The sequence below is a fragment of the Nanorana parkeri genome, unplaced genomic scaffold, assembly GCF_000935625.1.
Source record: "Nanorana parkeri isolate BGI_ZX_2015 unplaced genomic scaffold, ASM93562v1 scaffold343, whole genome shotgun sequence".
NCBI classification, from domain to species: Eukaryota; Metazoa; Chordata; class Amphibia; order Anura; family Dicroglossidae; genus Nanorana; species Nanorana parkeri.
The window spans coordinates 696,850-718,102 of NW_017306611.1; the positions used below are offsets into that span (position 1 = coordinate 696,850).

General features: G+C 41.7%; 1 protein-coding gene across 1 annotated transcript in view; it reads left to right on the forward strand.

Annotated features, from left to right (window-relative positions):
• The window catches only part of CCDC60 (coiled-coil domain containing 60), a 78,311-nt gene extending 60,176 nt beyond the window's left edge, over window positions 1–18,135 (forward strand). The window contains exons 9-13 of the mRNA XM_018558489.1: window positions 3,198–3,281; window positions 5,372–5,512; window positions 6,378–6,512; window positions 7,095–7,284; window positions 17,958–18,135. Of these exons, the coding sequence (XP_018413991.1) occupies window positions 3,198–3,281; window positions 5,372–5,512; window positions 6,378–6,512; window positions 7,095–7,284; window positions 17,958–18,071 (664 nt within the window). The 3' untranslated portion in view covers window positions 18,072–18,135. The remainder of the gene's footprint in view (window positions 1–3,197; window positions 3,282–5,371; window positions 5,513–6,377; window positions 6,513–7,094; window positions 7,285–17,957) is intronic.
• The last annotated feature ends 3,118 nt before the right edge of the window (window positions 18,136–21,253 follow it).

Below are 21,253 nucleotides of genomic sequence, written 5' to 3' on the forward strand. Positions count from 1 at the left end.
CCTTTACATGGGTATCAGCTGTACCAGGGGTGGTATGGCAGAGGTGACAGGTGAGGGGGTGGAGGAGGCCGGGCCCCAGCAGCAGCAGGTAAGAAGAGTTGGGAGGAGGTACAGGGAAAGCCACCCTGGCAACCAGCCCACATGAGACCCTGCAGAGCCCACCATAGAGAGTCTCAGATGGGCTGTGCAGGATCTATGGTGTGCTTTGCAGGGTAACTCTCAGGTGAGCTCTGCAGGGTCTCAGGTAAGCCCAGAGTCCAGTGCAGTACGAAGCCCAGAGTCCAGTGCAGTACGAAGCCCAGAGTCCAGTGCGTTGCTAAGCCCAGAGTCCAGTGCGTTGCTAAGCCCAGAGTCCAGTGCGTTACTGCGACATTAGAGACTGCCAGGGGGGTTGGGGGGCCAGTGTGATCTGCTCCTGTGCCCCTCCTCCCCTTGGGAGGGGGGCCCAAGATACAATCTTGCACCAGGGCCCTTTGTTCATTAGGTCCGCCACTGTAGGGACCATTCTATGAGCTTGGGGTAAGCCAGGATGGATAAGTAATTCTGCTTTATTTTAGCCCCTAGGCCAAAAAAAACACTTAACCCTTGCAGAGTTCTATAAGAAAGTTCTCCTCTTAGATGAATATATTTTTACTGTGATTGAGCCATGCCTGCAACACGTATTATCTTGTTCTTTCTAAAATGTTTACTGATCATGTTTGTTAAGACTGTTATTTGTATAATTAATTTTGGTAATAATTTTGTTACATGTGCATGTTCTTGTGTGTGATTTTGAACACATTTTAATCTAAACTCAATTATTGACAACCATGCTAAAACAAGCATAAAAAACACAGCTGCAGTTACTACGTCCTACAACTAATATGCCAAAATTAATAATAATAATAAATGTACTTAATAGGGATGAGCTTGTGAATGTTGTCATGAACCCCAGCCCATTCACATTTCGGCAAAGCGAAGAAACAAACTGGCCTTATTTGACCAGTTCACTCGTGTGCATCCTTAGCTACTGTTTAGTAACACACTATCTGAGATTTGTTCAATGACAACACCCAGGATTCCCAGCAGCCCAAAACGTCCTCCTCCCCTGGTTCACCAGGCAAACAGTACACACAGGATTGCAACGCAATGTAAAATTAATTGCACATTTTTGTACTCACACTATACACAAGTTTAAAGCAGACCTTGCAGTACAATGCAAGATCCACTCTAAATCCATTCCCCCCCCACACCTTTACAAACCATCTACTGTTAGTAGGTGTAAAATGTACCTATAAAAAAATTGTTACGTGGATAGTTACCTTACCCTTGTCTTTTGCTTCGCTGGGCATGATGTTTCTGTCCTTCAGGAAGATTCCTGGGAAATGCAGAGCAAAAAAAACTCACAACATGACACTCCAGTCCATTGCAAGAGTGTCCTCTCATGAGATTTTGGCTGTTGTGTATTGCCTAGAATCTAGCCTTGGTGTTGCAGGAAGAACATGGGGCTGAAGTAAGTGTAAACTAACTTTTTTCTCTAAATGTACGCTTTACACCTAACAATAGTAATTGCTTTGTATTAGAGGGGAGGGAGCCCAAGTGGAGCTTGCATTTTACTACTAGGTCTGCTTTAAAAGCATATAAAAATCCTCATCAGACGCCCCTCTCTCTCTCAACTCGAGTTTTGCTTTCCGGTTTCATATGTTTTGAAGGGGTGACTTACCTCTTTTCAGTATAGCTTTCTAGCACGCTGTGCCACAACTTTACTTTTGTTTTGGTATATCTTATTCTACTTTGGCTGGGTGATTTGTGTTTAATAGGGTGAGTCTTTTGTTTGCTGCTGTATATTCTCATATCATAGGCATATATTCTTAAAACAATGCTTATTTTATAGCGGTCTACTCCGGTATAATAATAACCCTGTGTAATTTACTGTCCTTTGCCTTCCTGGTTTTCTTTGTACTTTTCTCCTATGAATTTATAAGTACTAATGAATCTTTGCAAACTGCAGCTTCCCAAGTATTACTTACATTTTCCATCTTTGATACCATTCTATAAATCATCAAGATTTATTTATCCATTGATGTTGGAAAAAATATTTTACGTAATCAACCTATAATTTATGTCAAATGTCAAAGTCCTTGACTTCCAAGGACTTGAGAAAGTAAGCTTTTCGAGCACTAGAATATACCTTTTATTCTACTGCAGCTCTCACTGGTTCCTCCAGCTGACCTCCACATATCTACAGGATACAATGGTGCTATGGAGGTCAACAGGAGGAGCCAGTGAAAGGGGAACAAGGAAATTAATACAACCAGAAGTGCCAGCTGATTTTGAGTGATGATTTTTCAGGATTGGAGCAGCGTTCAGTGGCGCAGGCAGAAGAAAAGGTGAGTATTTACAGTCTTTTTTTTTTTTTTTTAAGGGTTCACTGGGAAGGTGTTGTATACCATCAGTGTTGCCTTGTATTATTTTGCATACATTGTATTCTTGAAAGGCCCAACAACCTCTGCATATATTTCTATAACACCCCTCCATTTATAAAAAAAAAAAAAGGCTCAAAATGATGAAAAAATAAACTTCTTTAAAAGTTTTCCTGGCCTACTGTGTCTTTTTACATGCTTGCATCACCAGTAATCAGCTCCCCGATGTTTTCTTCTTCTCCATTGGAAGCCAGAATTGGCACTAATGACACATGAACCAGATTTTTTGCTGTCATGACTTTGTAAGGTCTTCAATTGAGGCAGGTCCTCCCAGGGCCGGCCTTAGGCCTTTAGGCGCCCTGTGCGGCCGCACTGCTCGCACACCCCTAAGGCCGGCCCTGGGTCCTCCCATTCCATTTGCAGAACATGAGAACGGCAGTCTGTCATAGTTTCATAAAACCAACTATAAATACACAGCAGAAACAATGCATTATTTACAGGGCCTATAAAAAGGGTGCAGAGTTTGGAGAAGGCAGAAGAAGTAAACAATCTAGGCCAAAATAGCTGAACTAGAGAAATTCTCCAATTCAGCTCACTTTCCAGTTCAGCTATGCTGTCCTAGATTGGTCACTTCTCCTGCCTTCTCCAAACTCTTCACTCTTTCGTGAATAGCCCTGTTAGTGTCCTATATTATTCCTTTTACTTTTTCAGTTTTTTAATGTTGTTAAAATTTAAACATAATTGCAACAATCCATGGCATTTTTTTTACAAAATGGAGTTTCACTTTTTTCACAGTGATATATCTTCGTCTGAGATCAAGGAAAGAGTGACAAAAGATGATCACGTTATTCCCAAAAGCATCACCCAGAGACCAAAAAGGTGAGGCTGAAGGTTTACTTAAGACAGTTAAAAAATGGCCACAGAATTACTGGTAATGGAATTAATTTCACTATACATGCCATGTTTACAGGTATTGTAAAATAATGATGTCTCTTATCTGTAAAAAAATCAGTCAAGGCAACTGGACTTGCTGTATTTTTCTTGAAGACGTTTCACTGGACACCCGACCAGCTTTCTCAATTCAGAATGACTTGTACAAAAAATTATCTTGGAATAAATATGGTGAATGTTGTTTCAATCCACATTTATGTGGATTAGAGCGACATTCACCATATTTATTCCCAGATCATTTTAAAAATGCCCATAAATGTGGATTGGTGTGACATTCACCATATTTATTCTCAGATAATTTTTGTACAAGTCATTCTGAATTGAGAAAGCTGGTCGGATGTCCAGTGAAACGTCTTCAAGAAAAATACAGCAAGTCCAGTTGCCTTGAATGGTTTTTTACAGATATACCATGACCTGGATGAATGAGAACCTTCACAGACAATCATGTCTCTTAATTGCCCCATTCGCCTTAGCCAAAAGCACCATTTTCCAGTGAAGAATACATTAAGTATCGAGGAGCCAAATTGTCTATTTCAGAATCAGGTGATCTGCTCCTATCTGAATAACCAAAGAAAGAATTGCTTTCACGACAAGCCTGCTGCCTGGTATTTTATTTTTGTTAATTAACGCACTGCTTATTCTCTATACTGTATGGGCATTCTCCATCAATCTATTAATAAGAAATGATATTGCATAGAAGAGCTTCAACTGCATAGCATAGTTGCTATGTAAAAAGAGAATTGGGTACCTTCTAAAAACTGTAGTTTCTTGCTATTTGTGGGAAACCTAACGAAGAGGGGAAGGTCTAAGTAAATAAGCTATGATGCTGAGCTGCTGTCACTCTCACCACTGCAGGGTGGGCATCACATGACTCTTCTGCTGCTGCTTGCTACCTAGACCTCTAATGTCTACTGTACAAATGGCAGAAATGTGATGGAAGCCAGCTAAAGAAAATCTATGGCTATTGTTGGTTTATGAAGGCTAGAGCTAGAGTACTTGTGCACTTACTCTGAAAATTTAGATTGTACCCCTGCCCCATTATGTACAAGATTACATCATGTTTCTGTGTCCAGTAAGCTGACCACTACTACTGTTGACCAAGAGAAGATAGATAGATAGCTTCTCTATCGTCCATTGAGGGACAGAGCCAGCTTAATGTCATTTAAACAACCAAGGGTTATGTTGCCACTTACAAAAAAAATGGACACTGGTCACATAAAAACTGAATGCTTGCCCCTTCAAGGCTATAACCGCTCCCACCTCACACTTGCTCAGTTACACTTAGGGGGTTATTCACTAAGGTGCCGAAGGCAGCCGAATGAATAACCAAGTCAAAGTGAACAGCCTCAGCACGTTTGGAAAAACCTAAAAGGGAGGAGCCAGTTCGCCTCAGCCAATAGAACATCTGGATCAGCTGAGGGTGAACATCTGCCACTTCCTTCCCTGCTGTTCACCCCTATTCTCCAAGGGACCAAACAGCATTCAGCTCGGTCATTCTGCTTAGCTACCTCAGAGGTAGTGATGCAGAATGAAAACTGTCAATATAAACAAAACAAAAAAACAGTACGGGGTTCCCCTCCAAAATCATACCAGATCCTGTAGGTCTAGTAGGAATGTTAGTGGGGTTCCCCTACAAATTCATAAAAGACCCTTTAGGTCTGGTAGGGATTTTAAGGGGGTCCACAACACCCAAAAACACAAAAAAAGTGGAGTCCCCCTAAAATTCCATGCCAGACCCTTAATCCAAGCAGTTTTTTTACTTACTTTTTTAGCATTTTTGTACTTACCATAAAATCCAAGAGTCCATTGAGGGACACAGCTATCCCTCTCTTTGGACTGCTTGCGACAAATGAGCATCAAAGTGTGAGGGGCAGGCCTTCCGTTTCTATGTGCCTAGTGTCCATTTCTCCTGTAGGTGGCAATATAACCCTACGTTGCTTAGTTTTCATCAAAATGTGTGCCTCAATAAAAAAGAAGATGTTATGGTGTGTACAAAAATCCTATTTTTGTCTTTATAGTTCCCCTGCTTCAGTGATGTCTGCCACGAGCCTCTTCATTAAGAAAAAAAGTAACATGCCCTCAGAGATGAGGGAGCTGTTCTTTGAGATTGCTGATGAAGCAGACATGTACCTACATGATAAGGTGGAGGACATGGAAAGGCAAGTACAAATACAGGAAATCTAATGCAAATGAAATAGCAAAGTTTATATTTGATGCATTGTTACTGATGAAACAATCATGAACTGAAATGGTATATATAAACAAGTAGGGATGCACTGATACAATTTTTTTGGTATTGAGTTCGATTACCGATATTTTTTCTCGGTATTCACCTGTACCAAGTACTGGTGCAATGTGCCCTGATTATAAGGGAGTCGGGCGGCGGATCATGACCCACCGGCCAGCTTCCTGATTGCCTGTGAAGCCAGTGTTCTAGCAAAAGAACACCGGCTTTACTTGCCAAGGCTGCCTGGCTTCCTGACCATTCAGACAGTGGCCACATGCGGTTTGTGTTTTCAGACAGAGGCCAAAAATAGAAGGCCTTGTATTAATATCCACAAATTCAAAAGCTTCCCTTTGCTAAGAATTCATGCACATGCCACACGAGACACAAATGAACACTTTTTTTATACAGGAGTTTCGCAGAATACAGCATATCTTTGCAAAGGCTTAAAACACCAATCCTAAAATGTTTATACTTTATGCTGTCTGAATACTGAAGCCTCTCTTTGGCATATTGATTGTCAAATGTTCTGTCTGCCCCTGTGCATGTTTTGTGCAGGTAGACAAACTAAAAAGTAGGCAAACTGTTGGCGCTATATAAATCCTGAATAATAATAATAATAATCGACATGAATTGAACTTAAAAACATATTTAGCCTTACTAGTTTATAAATAGATACATTTTTAGTTCAAAATCTGCCAGAAATGTTGTACCTCATCACCTGCTCTACCACAATGAGATGGGTGCTTTTAGGTTTTGACATGACCTCTTTTTTCATGATGCAATACATTTTCTGTTAGGAGACGTCAAGAATTCAACACCCAAAAATATCGATCTCTGGATGCAATCAGCAATTTTCGCCAAGATATGGAAAAAATGAGAAAAGCTTACTGTCAAGTTAAAGAAAAGAAAGATTACACGGACATGAAAAACTGGTGTGTAACATTAGTTATTTTATTATATATATGAAGTACAACCTAATACAGATATTAGATTTTTCCTAGATTGGAATTAGGGATGCACTGATACCAAGTACCATACTCAGTACAAGTACAAGTACCGATACTTTTCCAGCTCCAAGACTAGACTATAGAAAAATTCAAAAGTTAGGAGGCAGCTGTCATTAAGGAGCACACGGAGCTCATGGGATTTGTACATCTCTGTTTTATTGTATGATTTTGTTTATATAAATATATATAAGGGATTCACCGATACCATTTTTGCAAATGCAAGTACTGATACTTGCCCAAGTAATTACAAGTGCAGGTACTGATACATTTTTGTTTATTGTCATGTGACAGTTTTTCTAAAACAATACAGACTATTGATTTCAGGACAGTGGTGGAGCGCCAGAGCCAGATCCCAGCTGCAACCCTGGTAGTTCTCATGAAAATGCCAAGTATTGGCACTGGTATCTGAAAAGTATCAGTGCATCCCTAATTGGAATGTTTACTCTCACATGTCTGGAATTTTTCCATATCTGGATTATAATCGTTTGTATTTGTCTACCACTGCAGGTTTGTAGTTTTAAAGTCTAGGATTCCAGAAGACATAAAGAATAACCAGAAGATCAAAAAGATTTTAGAAAAGCTTGAGAAGTTAGAAGAAAAGCAGTTTGTCAGAATACGCCCCAACACCTTCCTGAAGGTGCTGGCTGGACTACGTCATTGGGAACTGTGTTCTCCTGACATATCTGTGGCTATAGAGGTAAGAAGGCATTTCATTTGCAGAAATTATTGCTTTGCAACAGTAAAGCGGTACTGCACCCAAACCATATTTTCCCATTTTGGTGGAACTGGGCAAGGTTAAATTCCATTCCAGGTCACTACATCAATCAGAGTTCCCAGTAGGAAAATAATCCCTTTCATTTTTTGGACAGCAATGGGCCTCACTGTTATGAAGTGTAGAGTGCTATCCAAATATTCCTTGGAATAATTCATTTGAGTTATATTTCACTTTCGTTTTCTGATCAAGCCAGTGCATTTTCCTTAGACATATATGAAGTGCTCATTTCATCCAGTGATCCTAGAGGTTTAGCTGAAATGCCAAGCAAAGCTTGGTGATGAGATTTCACTGGCAGTCTCCTGGACATGAAGGTGGGGAAATCAAACCCTATCTAACTGCAGTTTTGCCCTAAAGCTAGCCATATACCACATTTATACTCTGACCAACATTTATACTGGCATCCCCATAGCAGGGAATCAGGGAGCGTGCATCCCCCTGCAATACTGACATCAGCCCACATGCTCTTCAGCACAGGAGGCGCTTTGAGGGGGGTTTCCCCCCAAAAAACAGGGTCCCCACAAAATACTCTGATGCTGACTGGTACTAGGCTCCTTGACAATCCTTGTGCCCAGGAGGGGGTGCAAGGAAGGGGATCATGTTTCACTTACCTGCCCCACCCCTAGGTGGCAAATAGGTGGTTGCCCATCCCCAGTAAACTGGCATCATAGGAAACTCCATCCCCAGGCAGTGGCATCATAGGAAACTCCATCCCCAGAATTCACTGTACACATCTTTGCACTTTAAAAAAAGAAAAAACTATTTATACACAGTTTCAGCACCATGTAAAGTATGTCAGCAGTTGAACAAAAGGACATAACTGTTAATGAACCAGATTTTACTCTAACATTGCCATAAAGATTTGTCCAAAGGTGAAAAATAGCCGCTACTGTACTATCAAGATTTGAACTAACAAGAATTACCCAGCAAATGTTATATAATACATAGGACAAATCCTGACAGAAATTGTAGGGCAAAGCCCATTAAATCCTACTTGGATTTTTTTTTTTTAATGGGTGAATTTTACCAGTAAATCTTTGAGGTGTACACCCCTTTGTTTTGTATATACTTTACTGCCAGTTGGAACTAAAGTGAAACTCCAGGCAAACAGCAATACTTTTAGGTTCCTCAGTTATATTAGTATGTCTAATTGAAAATTGAACAATAAAACTGTACATATCACTACAACTGTACTTGTTTAAACATCAATATTGTTAGCCTTTAAGTGTCAGCTTAATAATAGCCCCCTGCAAGTAAATGCTCATCAGAGAGCATGTAATAGGTTCATCAAGCTTCCTAGCCTCAACCCCTACAACATTCTGTATGTGAACTCTTTTATCTGTCAAATAATTTGTATTTCTGTTCATCCAAATTGTGTAATTTACATACATTTGCAACAAAGGGGTAAGAAAGGGGGTTACCTAGTGTCAGGGACAGGAGCACCTCCAGGTGGTACTGTGGCTTCTTGAGGATGATCAAGCTGGATTTTTTGAGCATTATTCTGATTGTTCTCATGATACCTTGCTAAACTGTATTGAAGCAGTTCAGACCCTTATTAACCAGGGGGTCTGTAAGGAAACCTTTGCCCTAGCTTATGGTGGGGGTGTTTTTGAGTAGCTAATAAACTACAGTTCATAAGCATTATTTGGTGTGGTCACATATTTAGTTCTCCTTTATAGATACCTGCACAGGGTGTGGGGGACACCCGTGCACGGTATTGTGACACCTAGGAAGCAGTAAAGCTAAGCTGGGAATCAGTAATACTAAATCAATAAGTAGCAGAATTACCTTACTAAATACACATGGTGTACTGTATATTACAAGAATGTATTTTTTTAGATATTTGCCTGGAATTCCACCTATTTTATTACTTTTGCTATTAATCCTGTCCCTGCCACTAACGTACCAGCTGGCCAGGTCAGTAAGCCTTATGCTGGCTTCAAAGACCAGGAACGTATAGCAAAAGGGTACCCTAGACTCTTCTGATTAATTGAATAGATATAATCAGCAACTAAGAAGCCACGGATAGCAGGCTTTCAATAAAAATCTGGCAGAGACTGCTGGTCTGCACTGTCCCTGCCAGTCAGTGATTCTCTCTGCTGGGTGCCGAAATCTGCTTCCCTCCATATCCACTCTCTTGTCCTCTTGCGCCACAGGTGGGGGGATTGGTCTTGGGTGGTTGCTTCAGAGTTACAATTAACTCACAAGCAACCAGAAACGACAGTTATCCAGCACCTAGCGATCTCCATGGGTGCCGGATAACTGGGAGTTTACTGTAGAAAGTAAATTCTGCAAAAGAAAGATAGTCAACCCACGTGGTGTTATATGTAATGTAAAAGATGTTCTAGAGTCTGATTAGTGCATCTAAGTCTATGTGTCTAAGTGTTAATCTCAGGGTAAAAAGCAAAAAAGAGACCCCAAAAATTTGACAAATGGTTGCCTAAAATTTAAGATAAGTTGGACTCCCTCTGTGTAAAACATTATTTCGTGGAATGATTTAAAGGAGAACTATGGGGTACAGGTTTTGTGTAATTCACAGGATTATGGTGAAAATAAAGGAAAAATGCCTGAATAAGTTAACTTAATGTAGCCACCACATCTAAAGCTGATACGCTGCAATACATTACATTTTTGGTTCTGTGTTTAGATAAGTGAACAGGAAGCTTTTTTCAATTTATCATGGGTTCTGTCACTTATGTGAGTACTTAATACACTGTAAGAAGACTAGAGCCTTTAACTGATGAGACTTTTGGTTGATAATAAGGGTAATTATGGATGTCAGAGGACCACAGCCTGAGTGAAATACACCTAAAACGCATACTGAATAGGAACATCTTATAAAATTATAGGCTACAATAATAAGATATCACATGGTGTGCATACACTGAAACCTATTGTGGAAAGAAAATCCGTTACGCTCACATAGCCTTATGTTTGTTTACAGTTTAATTAAAAACTGTTGATTGTTTTTTGGCACAATGGAGCAGCTATAAAAGTGTAATTCATATCTTACATTTAAATCCAGATCCTCTTTACCTAACCAGTTTTGCAAAGTCACTCAACCATCTACAAACTGGTACTTTTTTTTTTCCAAGCGTGTTGATATATTGGCAAACAGAGCCACAAAATAAGCTCTTAAATTAGGAAAAGTTCTAAAATGTGTTTCCCCCACACAGCTAGATTTAATGCCTATTGTTTAGGGTCTTAGATCTTTATAATAAACAGTATACTAACCACTTTATACACCGTGACAAGAAAGCATCATAAAGAGCAAACTGCTCCATTAAGTTGATATAATTCTTCTACACCCAACAATACATTCAGTGCCGATAGATCCCATAAAGCAAGAGTAAACGTAACAGATATAAGAAGCTGTGCCATAATCTCCAAAATACTGTGTTATACTATTGCGGTGCTATTCATCATAGGACAAAAAAGAATAGCTCAGTATTAAAAGTGAACCTGTCAAGAAGTAACAGGTTTTCTTTATGGTCCCCCTCCTCTGTTGCTAATACTTACCTTTCTTATGCTCTTCCATGTTCCTGGGCCAAGACCCTGAGTACATAGTCATTTTTTAAGCTTGCTTTTAGTGTATATCAGGGCTTACATAGGGGTTAGACCCTCCCCCTTACTTTTAGGTTTTTGCATGAAAAAATATGTTCTAACAACATTCAGAGAATGTTCCCAACCTGTTAAAACTGTCGCATCCTGCAAACTTCCTGCTCTGGTATTCATGGAATGCAAAATGCCAGCAACCTCTATCTTCCCCAACTGTGAGCTGAACATCATATATCTGTCTTATCAGCAAACAGATTTCTCAGCACATGCCCAGATGTCAGCATGTCAAAAAAAAGTAATAAAATATATTTTGGAAGCTGCACAGCTACATCCAGGCTTGTCTATAAAATGCAGTCCTAAATCATAAGAACACCAACAATGGGACATTTTTAAGCATTCATTCTTATTAAGCATTAATTGTGAGAGCAAACTTTTCTTGGAGTTTCCCTTGTACAAAGCTGTTCAATCAATTTAAAACTTTAAAAAAATATTAGTTTTGCAGGCTGGCATTGCTAAGCCACAGCCTCACAATTAGCAGCAGCATTGTCAGCCTGCTGCACATGATACTTTAATTGCCCAATGAGCTGATAGACCTAATAGCAAATCTAAAGCTGGCCACATAGCTTGAGGCCTTTTTCACACCGAAAGCGTGTGCGTACCAGAGCGGTAGCTGCTGGAACACACTGTGATCGCTAAGAATCTCCTCCCCGCGTTTTGGTGTGGGAGGTGGCGTGGCGGTGCATTGAATTCAATGGCCCCGCTTAAACGCCCCCCGCCCGTAGTGTGATCGAACGTGTGGCAAGACAGGGCTTGCTCTATTTTTGCGTTTGCAGTGGAGCACAACGCTGGAAAAGTTTTGCCACGCGTTCAATCGTACTGCGGGTGGGGGGATGGCGTGGAAGCAGTGCCATTGAGTTCAATGCACTGCCACGCCCCAAAACGCGGGGATAAGTTTCTAAGCGATCGCGGTGCGTTCCAGCAGCTACCCCTTTGGAACGCACACGCTTTCGGTGTGAACAGAAATTGCTGTTACTTACGGGACTGCCAGTTAAAAAACTTTGCAACAAGTTAAAAATGATTTTCTTAAGACAACTGTATAAAGAAAGACATGATGGCAGACATACTAACAATAGATTTAGTTTAGGGTTTACACAGGCTTAAGAGTTACCAAAGGTATTACTATACAAGTATTGCATATGCATTTCCTAATAGGGCTGGTAATGATTAAAATTTCCGTGTTCAATTAATCAAAATTTGTTTTAATCGATTAATTTCGATTAATTATAACGCACATACAGATCCAACTACATTGGCCTATACACATACAGCACAGCAATAAAGTAATAAAATGAACCAGTATCACACTAATCCAGCACGTTATTAATCTCACGTGCCCCACTCAACATGGCCGCCGCTTCCCCTCAAACAGTATGAGGGGAAATTATCAAAACTGAAGCAAAAGTATCTGGAGCAGTTGCCTATGACAAGCAATCAGCTTCTCAGTTTGTTCAGTTAAGGTTTAAAAATAAAAGGTGGATACTGATTGGTTGCCATAGGTAACTGCTCCAGATTCTATCTGCTCCAGTTTTGATAAATTACCCTCTATGTATGTTATGACTTTCAGGGCTAGTCCACACCAGTTCCAGTGCGTTCCGGCCCGATTCGTGCTGGAACACACTGGATCGCATCCTGGCCGCCTCACTGCATTTCGGGGGCGGGAGGGGGCGTGTTGTTGCATTAAAGTCAATGGCAACGCAGGTACGCCCCCCGGCTGCAGTGTGATCTCCTGAACACATGGCAAATCAATGTCAGTGTTCTGGTCTCTCTGGGCCCCCCAAACTGGCGGAACACCAGGTCCCGGTCGCAAATGCGACTGATGCAGCCCTGGTAGTTTCGCCAGTGCCGGTATCTGCGTTTAGTATTGGGTCATTTTCACGAGTACGAGTGCTTGTGAAAATGCCCAGTATTGGCACAGGTGCATCCCTACTTAATATAATGTATTGCTGGGACTTGCAGTCCTGCATAGTTGGTGGTATTCAGCATTGCTGTATAATCATTATACATCAATGCAGAACACCACCAGCTATACAGGACTAGAAGTCTAAGCAATGCATTATAATGTAAATTGTGCTGCCTGGCGGTACCTGCGATGTCTGTAGCAGCTCAGCCAGGCAGACAGGTGACCGACACAGCCTCCTCTCCCCGCACATTCTACTGCTACGGGTGGCAGAGCGGCGGGGGAGGGAGGGGGATTTGCATGAAGGAGCTGCATGAAGGGCCCTCTGCTTCCTCTCTGGGCCCCCCGAACAGGTGGAACTCTTCGGCTAACGAAGGGAAGGAGGAGTGGAGGAGTCCGGTGACGTCACGGACATCAACGTCACCGGACTCCTCCCCCTTCCCTTCGTTAGCCATCCCACTTGGGGAAGGGGAAGGAGTGCGGTGACGTCGATGTCCGTGACGTCACTGGATCTCCGACGGAACTCTCGGAAGACCCGGAAGCCGGTGGAGAGGTGAGTACCGATCAAAAGAATTTTGATTGATCAAAAAAATAACGATTAATCGAGGGATTAATAGTTAATTTCCGCAGCCCTATTTCCTAATATTGTTATTTGCATATGACTACATGAACCACCATGTGAAATCCCATGATGGTTGAGAATGGTTACACTATAGAAGGCAGGAATGAAACTTGTGAATCCCAAATCTGGAAGTTCATGCTTCCTATGGGGCTTGCAGTTGCGGTCCAGAGCACTGCACAGGTGCAACTAAGATGCGTGTTTGTCTAATGAAAGTGTCTGATATGCATCTGCATTCCCATTCTGCTTTATGTGATCATACAACAGGCACTACTGCAGTACTCACCCAAAGTTTGCATTTTAGGGCAGATCTGTAAAACCAACTTTATAAATAATCCCTTTATACCAGTGCTGGTCTTTTATGGAAAATGTGTCTTGTTACCATTGGAAAACTATAAACAACCTGGTTTACAGAATTCAGCTGTTGCATGGGAGAAGTCTCTTAGCAGCATTCATCTCTCTTAGACATGGAGTGTCAAATGGGGTATGGAAATAAAGAAGCAAAGGTGGCAACAAGAAACAAATATGAATACCTTTCATTGAACAAGCTGTTTCAAGAAGTTAATTATTTCACTATATTGTTTTGCAAGTTTGTCAGAAAGAAAGATTTGGGCTTTCAAGGAAACCTGTATTGGGGGAATGATGCTGCTGTTTTTAACACTATTAGAAAGGTAATGGTCTGGGTGTCTTTAGCTTTAATATCCCCTCAGTCACTGGCCCAGCATTGGAATCATAGGCGTGCTAAGACTATTGCATTAGGGTGTGCACACAAAAGTACAATCACACACATGTAAATATATACATACTCTGTATATATAATGCATACATACATGCATACACAGACCTGAGGCATCCCGGTTTCCCATCTCTTCCCTTACCTCTTCCAACAAGGCTGAAGTAAAGAAGCAGGGAGGCTGGCAGGTGGTCAGGCTTCCTGACTGGATGGGAAGCTGCAGCCATGCTCCTTCCCAAGCACTGAGGACTGCGGCTGTTATGTGAGTAAAGTAAGTGGCAAGTGCTGCTGTGCTCTGTATCACTGAGCCAATCACAGAGGGATCTTTGCGATTTCTCCACTGGCTCAGTGACTAAAAACATGGCGCCCGCTGTTGTGGTTTCGCTGTTGCACTCGGGGCGATTAGGGTGTGCCCAGGCACACCGTACACATCCTGTGCGCATGCCTATGATTGGAATGTTCCTCAGAATCTTCACGTCTATACACTGTGTATAGAACGTGATCATTTATGACCACTGCAACGGATGGGGCGGAAGGCTTGTAGGACTCGGCTAAGAGCAAGCCGGCTCCGCGAATCAGGTGAGTATAACTTTGTTTTTAACAACTACACAATAACGAGTAATTAAACCATTGCAGTGCAAGTGTAGCCCCACTGCAAGGGTTAATAAAAGTGCTATGGAGTTCCTCCATAGCACGCATCTGCTGGTGGCAACAAGCTGTACTTTCGTCCATAGTTTATATTCACACATATTTACCTGATCAGTTGTTTAGCTTGTCTGCCATGCCAGACTGGAGAGTAAATATATGGTGTTCTTGCATGCCAAGAACAGTGACAAGTGAAATGTGTATTTACATTTAATGCAGGTCAACTATTTGACATTGTAAGGTTATGGAAATTCTGAGGACAAAATAGAATAACTGCGAGGGAGGAATCCCACAAGAACCACAACATTCAAGAGTTGTATGTTTGAATTAAAACAGACAATGGTATGGCTATAGGCTTCCTCTTCAAGACCATGTCAGTAATTCATTCTTGCTGTCCTTTCTGTTTATTTTGAGCCATGTGACTCCAGAACGTTTATCAATACATGTGTCTCTTTCTATGGAGACAATCAGTACAATGGACATTCACTTTAGGTGCTTGTGGGCCAGTGAAGCTTCCTCATTTAGAGCCAAGATAAGGAGGTAGGAGGACTCTAGAAACAGTAGATCACATTCAATATTGTGTTTGCTCCAAAATACTTGCGTTAATGCAGTCTAAGAAATGTCTGCGCCAAATTCTAAAACATTAAAACAGTAGAAAGGCATCATGGCACACTCACAAAACCAGCATGTAAAACAACATGTCTCACCACTAAGGATAATAATAGAGGTTTGGATACACGTCTTCTGCAGAGGATGTGAAAGCCGCACAGCCGCACCAAGGCACCTCTTATAGTGCGGTCCTAACTCTAAACTATGAGAGCCTCCATTTTGGAGCACATGGGGGCAGAAGATTTCAAATTGGGTGCAGGTTTGTCAGGAGGACGCCCAGCCTCCTTAAAAGCACAGAAACACACAAGGGATCCCGCACATCCCAATGGCAGCTGAGAAACCCCATGCGTCGATGCACCGAATCGGTCAAGCAAAACAAACGACAAACGCACTCAACAATTTGTCACCAGTTATACAGTAAGGTGCACACGAAATCTTCTGCCCCCATGTGCTCCAAAATGGAGGCTCTCATAGTTTAGAGTTAGGACCGCACTATAAGAGGTGCCTTGGTGCGGCTGTGCGGCTTTCACATCCTCTGCAGAAGACGTGTATCCAAACCTCTATTATTATCCTTAGTGGTGAGACATGTTGTTTTACACGCTGGTTTGTGAGTGTGCCATGATTCCTTTCTACTGTTTTACTGTTCAAAGCCCATTTCGTGTGCACCTTACTGTATAACTGGTGACAAATTGTTGAGTGCGTTTGTCGTTTGTTTTGCTTGAAATTCTAAAACATGCCACGCCATATTCCGCACCAACTCCTGAGCCAAAGTAGTTCTTATTTGAATATGGCGTTTTCCTTGCGACATATTTATTAGATAGAAGAAGTAAAGTATGTCACCAGCACACTGTAGTTAAATTTTCAAGAAGGGATCATTTGTGTGTGCATCAATAAAATGATCCCTTCTTGGAGATTTAACCATGGTGTGCTGTTGATATCCTTTAGTACTTGAATCTGAAGCTGTACCATCCGCAGTCACTACAGCATCCAACGCAAGGGACATACTAGTAAGGAGTGCGGTAGGACTCTCCTGCATTGTATTTAACCACTTGCTGCCCAGAGCAATTTCTTACATTTGCACACGCTTGATAAAATTTTCATTTTTGCAAGTAGACACATCTGATGCGTGTTTACATTGTATGTGCGTGTACGTGGGGGGCGGGGGACTTTAAAAAAAAAAAATTGCCATTTTTATTTTGTTTTTATATGTTACTTTAATTGTAAAAAAAAATTTACACTCAGCTTTATTGCTATCGCATAAGGAGCTAACAAACCGCCTATGTAATAACAAATATAATGTGACAGGACCTCTTTATGGCGGCATCAGGGGTCTTCCAGACCCCTAATGTCACCTAGGGACCCCAAAGAAGCTGATGAAGCAGAGATCTGCTTCATCAGTTTCTTCTGGCTCTGGAGCTTGAGAATGTGCCCAGTGACACCAGAAGTGATATATTGCACATCACTTCCGGGTCCAGTGATCAGAGCAGAGATCAGCGGCTGGAAGCCTGCTGATCTCCCTCCGATCTGTCCGGGGAGACCCACCGTGCCGGTCCCGGGCTCACACAGGGACAGTAGAGCCTGGGAAGCTGGCGACAGCACCAGCGGAGAGGGGGACACGGCGCCGCACCGCACAAACGATCCGGCGCATGTACAGACGCCAGATAACTTGCATTTATACAGCAATCGCCGGCTTTAAAAAAAGGTACCAGCCACAGCCATGTTCTTGGTATAGCCAATTCCAGCGGATGACGTGTATTTACATGACCCCGATGGAAGTGGTTAATAAATAAGTTCTGAGAATAAACTCTAAGAAAAGTGATGCACGTTCATATTGAATATGTCTGTCGCAGTATGCAACACATGCCTCATTTGCAACATGCCTTGAATCTGAGGATCCAACTGAAATCTGTAACACATCTATGTACTTTATTAGTGTGCACATACAGTATATGTCCCAAAGTTTGTCTCACAAGCCAAGTTTCATAGGTTTGCTCCAAATGTATGAATGCTTTAAAGCCATGCCATGCTTTGGCGCAAAATGCACTACTATTTGTTTCAAGGACACTCTTTTTGAATACCCCTGATAGAATTCTTTCAAGACTCTATTAAATTAACTGCTCCATCACTTGCCCAATTACATCAATACAAAGGCTTTAAATGCTTCTCTATTGTTCCACTATGCGTTTAGCCAAACTGATGTCCAAAACCTACCTATCTCATAGAAAGGCAATGTGAATGTATGGAGAGTAGCCATAGAGTGTGATATGGACAGGGTGGATGGAATAGGTGCAGCTGGAAACAATTAGATGTATTCCACATTCATTTATCATGAACAAATATTACTCTTAGCTGGAATTCCTTAAAGAGTAATATGTATTAGATATCGTAACATATGATTATCACAATCTATTAGAGAGGCATAGTTCAACACACTCATATTTTGTATTATTTACCCGGTGTGCTTTCTCGTTTTGCAGTTTGTAAGGGAACATTTGGTGCAGATGCCATTAGCGGATTACACAGCTTGGCTCCAGACAAGACTTGCTTCTTCGTCATCCAATAGAGTCCAGAGTGCACCTCCACAGAGATGACCACTGCAAGGCTGAATAATAAAATTTGTCATAGTCACAAAATACAACACTACTTGTTATCTTGCTTTTTTCCCCAGCAACACAGGGTAACCTATCTTTATTTATATTTACATTGTCATTTCTCTATCTGTACCATACGTCTATCCAATCTTGGAGTTTCTGTCATTTTAGTCTTCAGAATTTGTACAATCTTTCATGTGCAGAGCAGTAACATACTGACACTGACATACTATATAAAAATATGAACATTTAATGACAATTAAATCCCTGTTTGTGTTTGCACTGTCACTTATAGAGTTAGATTGCGGCACATAAACCTCAACACTAGCAGGGTTAGTCACAAAAGGGTGCAGAGTTTGGAGAAGGCAGGAGAGGTGAACAATGTAGGACAACATAGCTGAACTGGAAAGTGACATGAATTGGAGAATTTTTCCAGGTCAGCTATGTTGTCCCCGATTGTTCACTTCTCCTGCCTTCTCCAAACTCTTCACCCTTTTGTGAATAGCCCTGTAGTGTTTCTAAATAATGTCAACATTGGTAGGTACTACTCCACCTTTAGATGTTATTAAGTAACTATTAAGATATTACTTTCTTTACCTGCATATTGTTCATTTTGCCCACTCCCGTCCTTCCGCTTATCTCCATACAAATCAAGTTTTTTTTAATATATATGTTGTTAATATTACCAATAAAAAAGTATTTTGATTAAATATCTGCTGATTATGTTTTTGAGACTTGATGACTCCCTGTAACCCATTTCTACAACTTGTATATCCCACCACTTTACAATTTCACATTTAAAATGTGTATAGATAACGTGGTATGATATAGCTTATAACAGTGGTTCTCAACCTGTGTAACCTCAGGACCCACATTTGTTCTTGGTCATTAAGTCACGACCCAAAAATAATTTCATTTCTGAAACATTATTCTTTATTCCACAAAACAACTTGGCAATATTCACCAATGTATATATGCAAATTTTAAACAGTTCAGCCTGTGCAGGCCATCAAGTTTGAGTTAACCATAAATTATGGCCCTAGAATTTTTGCTCTCACTCTGATGTTCATGGTGATACCTAACATGTGTGGCGCACTCGTTGTTTACATACACATGCATGCCCCACATGCGCGTGCTTATTCTCATGCAGATGGCGGGGTTGGTTTTAATTGTTTTTTATTTAATTTTTTTATCACTTTGTAAAAACTTTTCCCACTTGAATTTATTGCTAGCACACAGGAGCTAACAAGCTCATATGTGATGGCAAATGGAGGTGGCATGTTTTCTTTTTAGAGACATCTGTTGTTTCCATAAAGAGCACCTGTTGCCCAGATCTCTTGTAGAAAACAAGCAAGTTCACATTAATATTATATACTGCACATATCTCCCCATCTGCCTACCTCTCTTAGCTCAGAGCCACAGTCTCTGGGCAGGCTGTGCTTCTGGCCTATTTGATATACATCCACCGGGTTTCCTGCCTACACAGGCGGGACGCTAGATATCCCTCCCCATCCATCTACCATGTCATAGGAGTCCCTCTGCGCCATACCCTCTTCTTTCTTTCCGGGCCCCGGGGTGGATCACACATGCAACCACTGCGCCCCTGGTAGTTCCACCTGTGAGTCTTTTGGTGGTAGGTTGTGCATGTACCACAATTACATTTGCTATTTTCTTCTTCTTTCCAAACTCCAGCAAAAATGTTTTATTTACTTACTGTTTCATATATAGAGCAAGGATGGGATTAAGCCTTTGTCAGGTTTCTAATTCTTTCAGTATCCCTATTACTTCCCTTTACTTCCTGTCAGGACAGGGAGTGATGGGGAATCTCTTCAACAGGGGCACGGATAAAAACACATTTTATTAGAGTGGGGAAGGCTTACAACTTCTTGTTATGTTGTATTGCTGCTTCTGCCTCTCATGATGACTCCCACACTTCCCATTACTTCTACATGGTCTCCAAAGGATAGGAAGTGAAAGAAAATTTCCCCCAATGAGGTCATAGAAATAAAACAATAAATCTTTCCCTCTCCAAAACCAACAAAAAAAAACAAATGTTGACCTTTAACCTATTATATTTAGACATAATAGTATTCTATAGATCTGTGCTATACTGAAAAAGAGATTATCAATTTAAAAGGGTGCCTTAACGCCCCCCCTTTCCTGTCCTGCTGGGTCTTTGCTCGGATCAAGATAATGGTAGGAATTTAAGGAGGGACCCCACTTTTTTGCCCCCATTCTTTAAGGTTCCCCCTTTAAATTCCCACCAGACCTAAAGGGCATGGTATGACTTAAGTGGGGAACCCCACACACTTTTTTTGTAATTTTTAACTTAGGGGGGTCCTTCCTAACATTCCTACCAGAGCTAAAAAAAAAATATTTATTTTTCCCTTTGTCTAATTTTACTTTGCTGCAACGAAAGTTTCATTTTAACGAAAATTGGTACATACTACCGCTAAAGAAAATCTGGATTTGTTTTGTTTTTTCAAAGTTGATGCCTAAGGGCTCAGTCACACTAGATGCAGTGCGTTCCGGCCCGTTTTTGGCCCGGAGCGCACTGCCTTGCATTGCGGCCGGCTCACTTTTTAGTGGGGTAGGAGGGGGCGTGGCTGGCCATTCAACTGAATGGTGCCGTAGCCACGCCCTCCGGCCGCAATGCAATCCGCCGCATGGGATCGCAAGGCACATTGTGCATGCGGTCCGATCCTGTGCGTTGCGATCAAAATGCTACAAGCACTACTTTGATTGCACCGCACAGGGCCGGACCGCGGGCACAATGTGCCTTGCGATCCCATGCGGCGGATCGCATTGCGGCCGGAGGGCGTGGCTACGGCACCATTCACTTGAATGGCCCACCATGCCCCCTCCCACCCCACTAAAAAGTGCACCGGCCGCAATGCGAGGCAGTGCGTTCCGGCCAAAATCGGGCCAGAACGCACTGCATCTAGTGTGACTGAGCCCTAACACATCACTATCAGCTGCGCAGACAGACACACTTGCTGGAGCTTTGTGGTCACACTGCCGCTTGAAAAAAGATGGGAAAAAAATGGTATTTCCATTGAGAAGAAGCTGGGAAAGGGGGGTTAGAATTACACAGTGTAGGTATTTACCCCTTTCCCAGCTTCATCGGTGGCAGCAGTGCTAATGATTATACCCCCAGATCTAGGGCCCATTCACACCAGTGT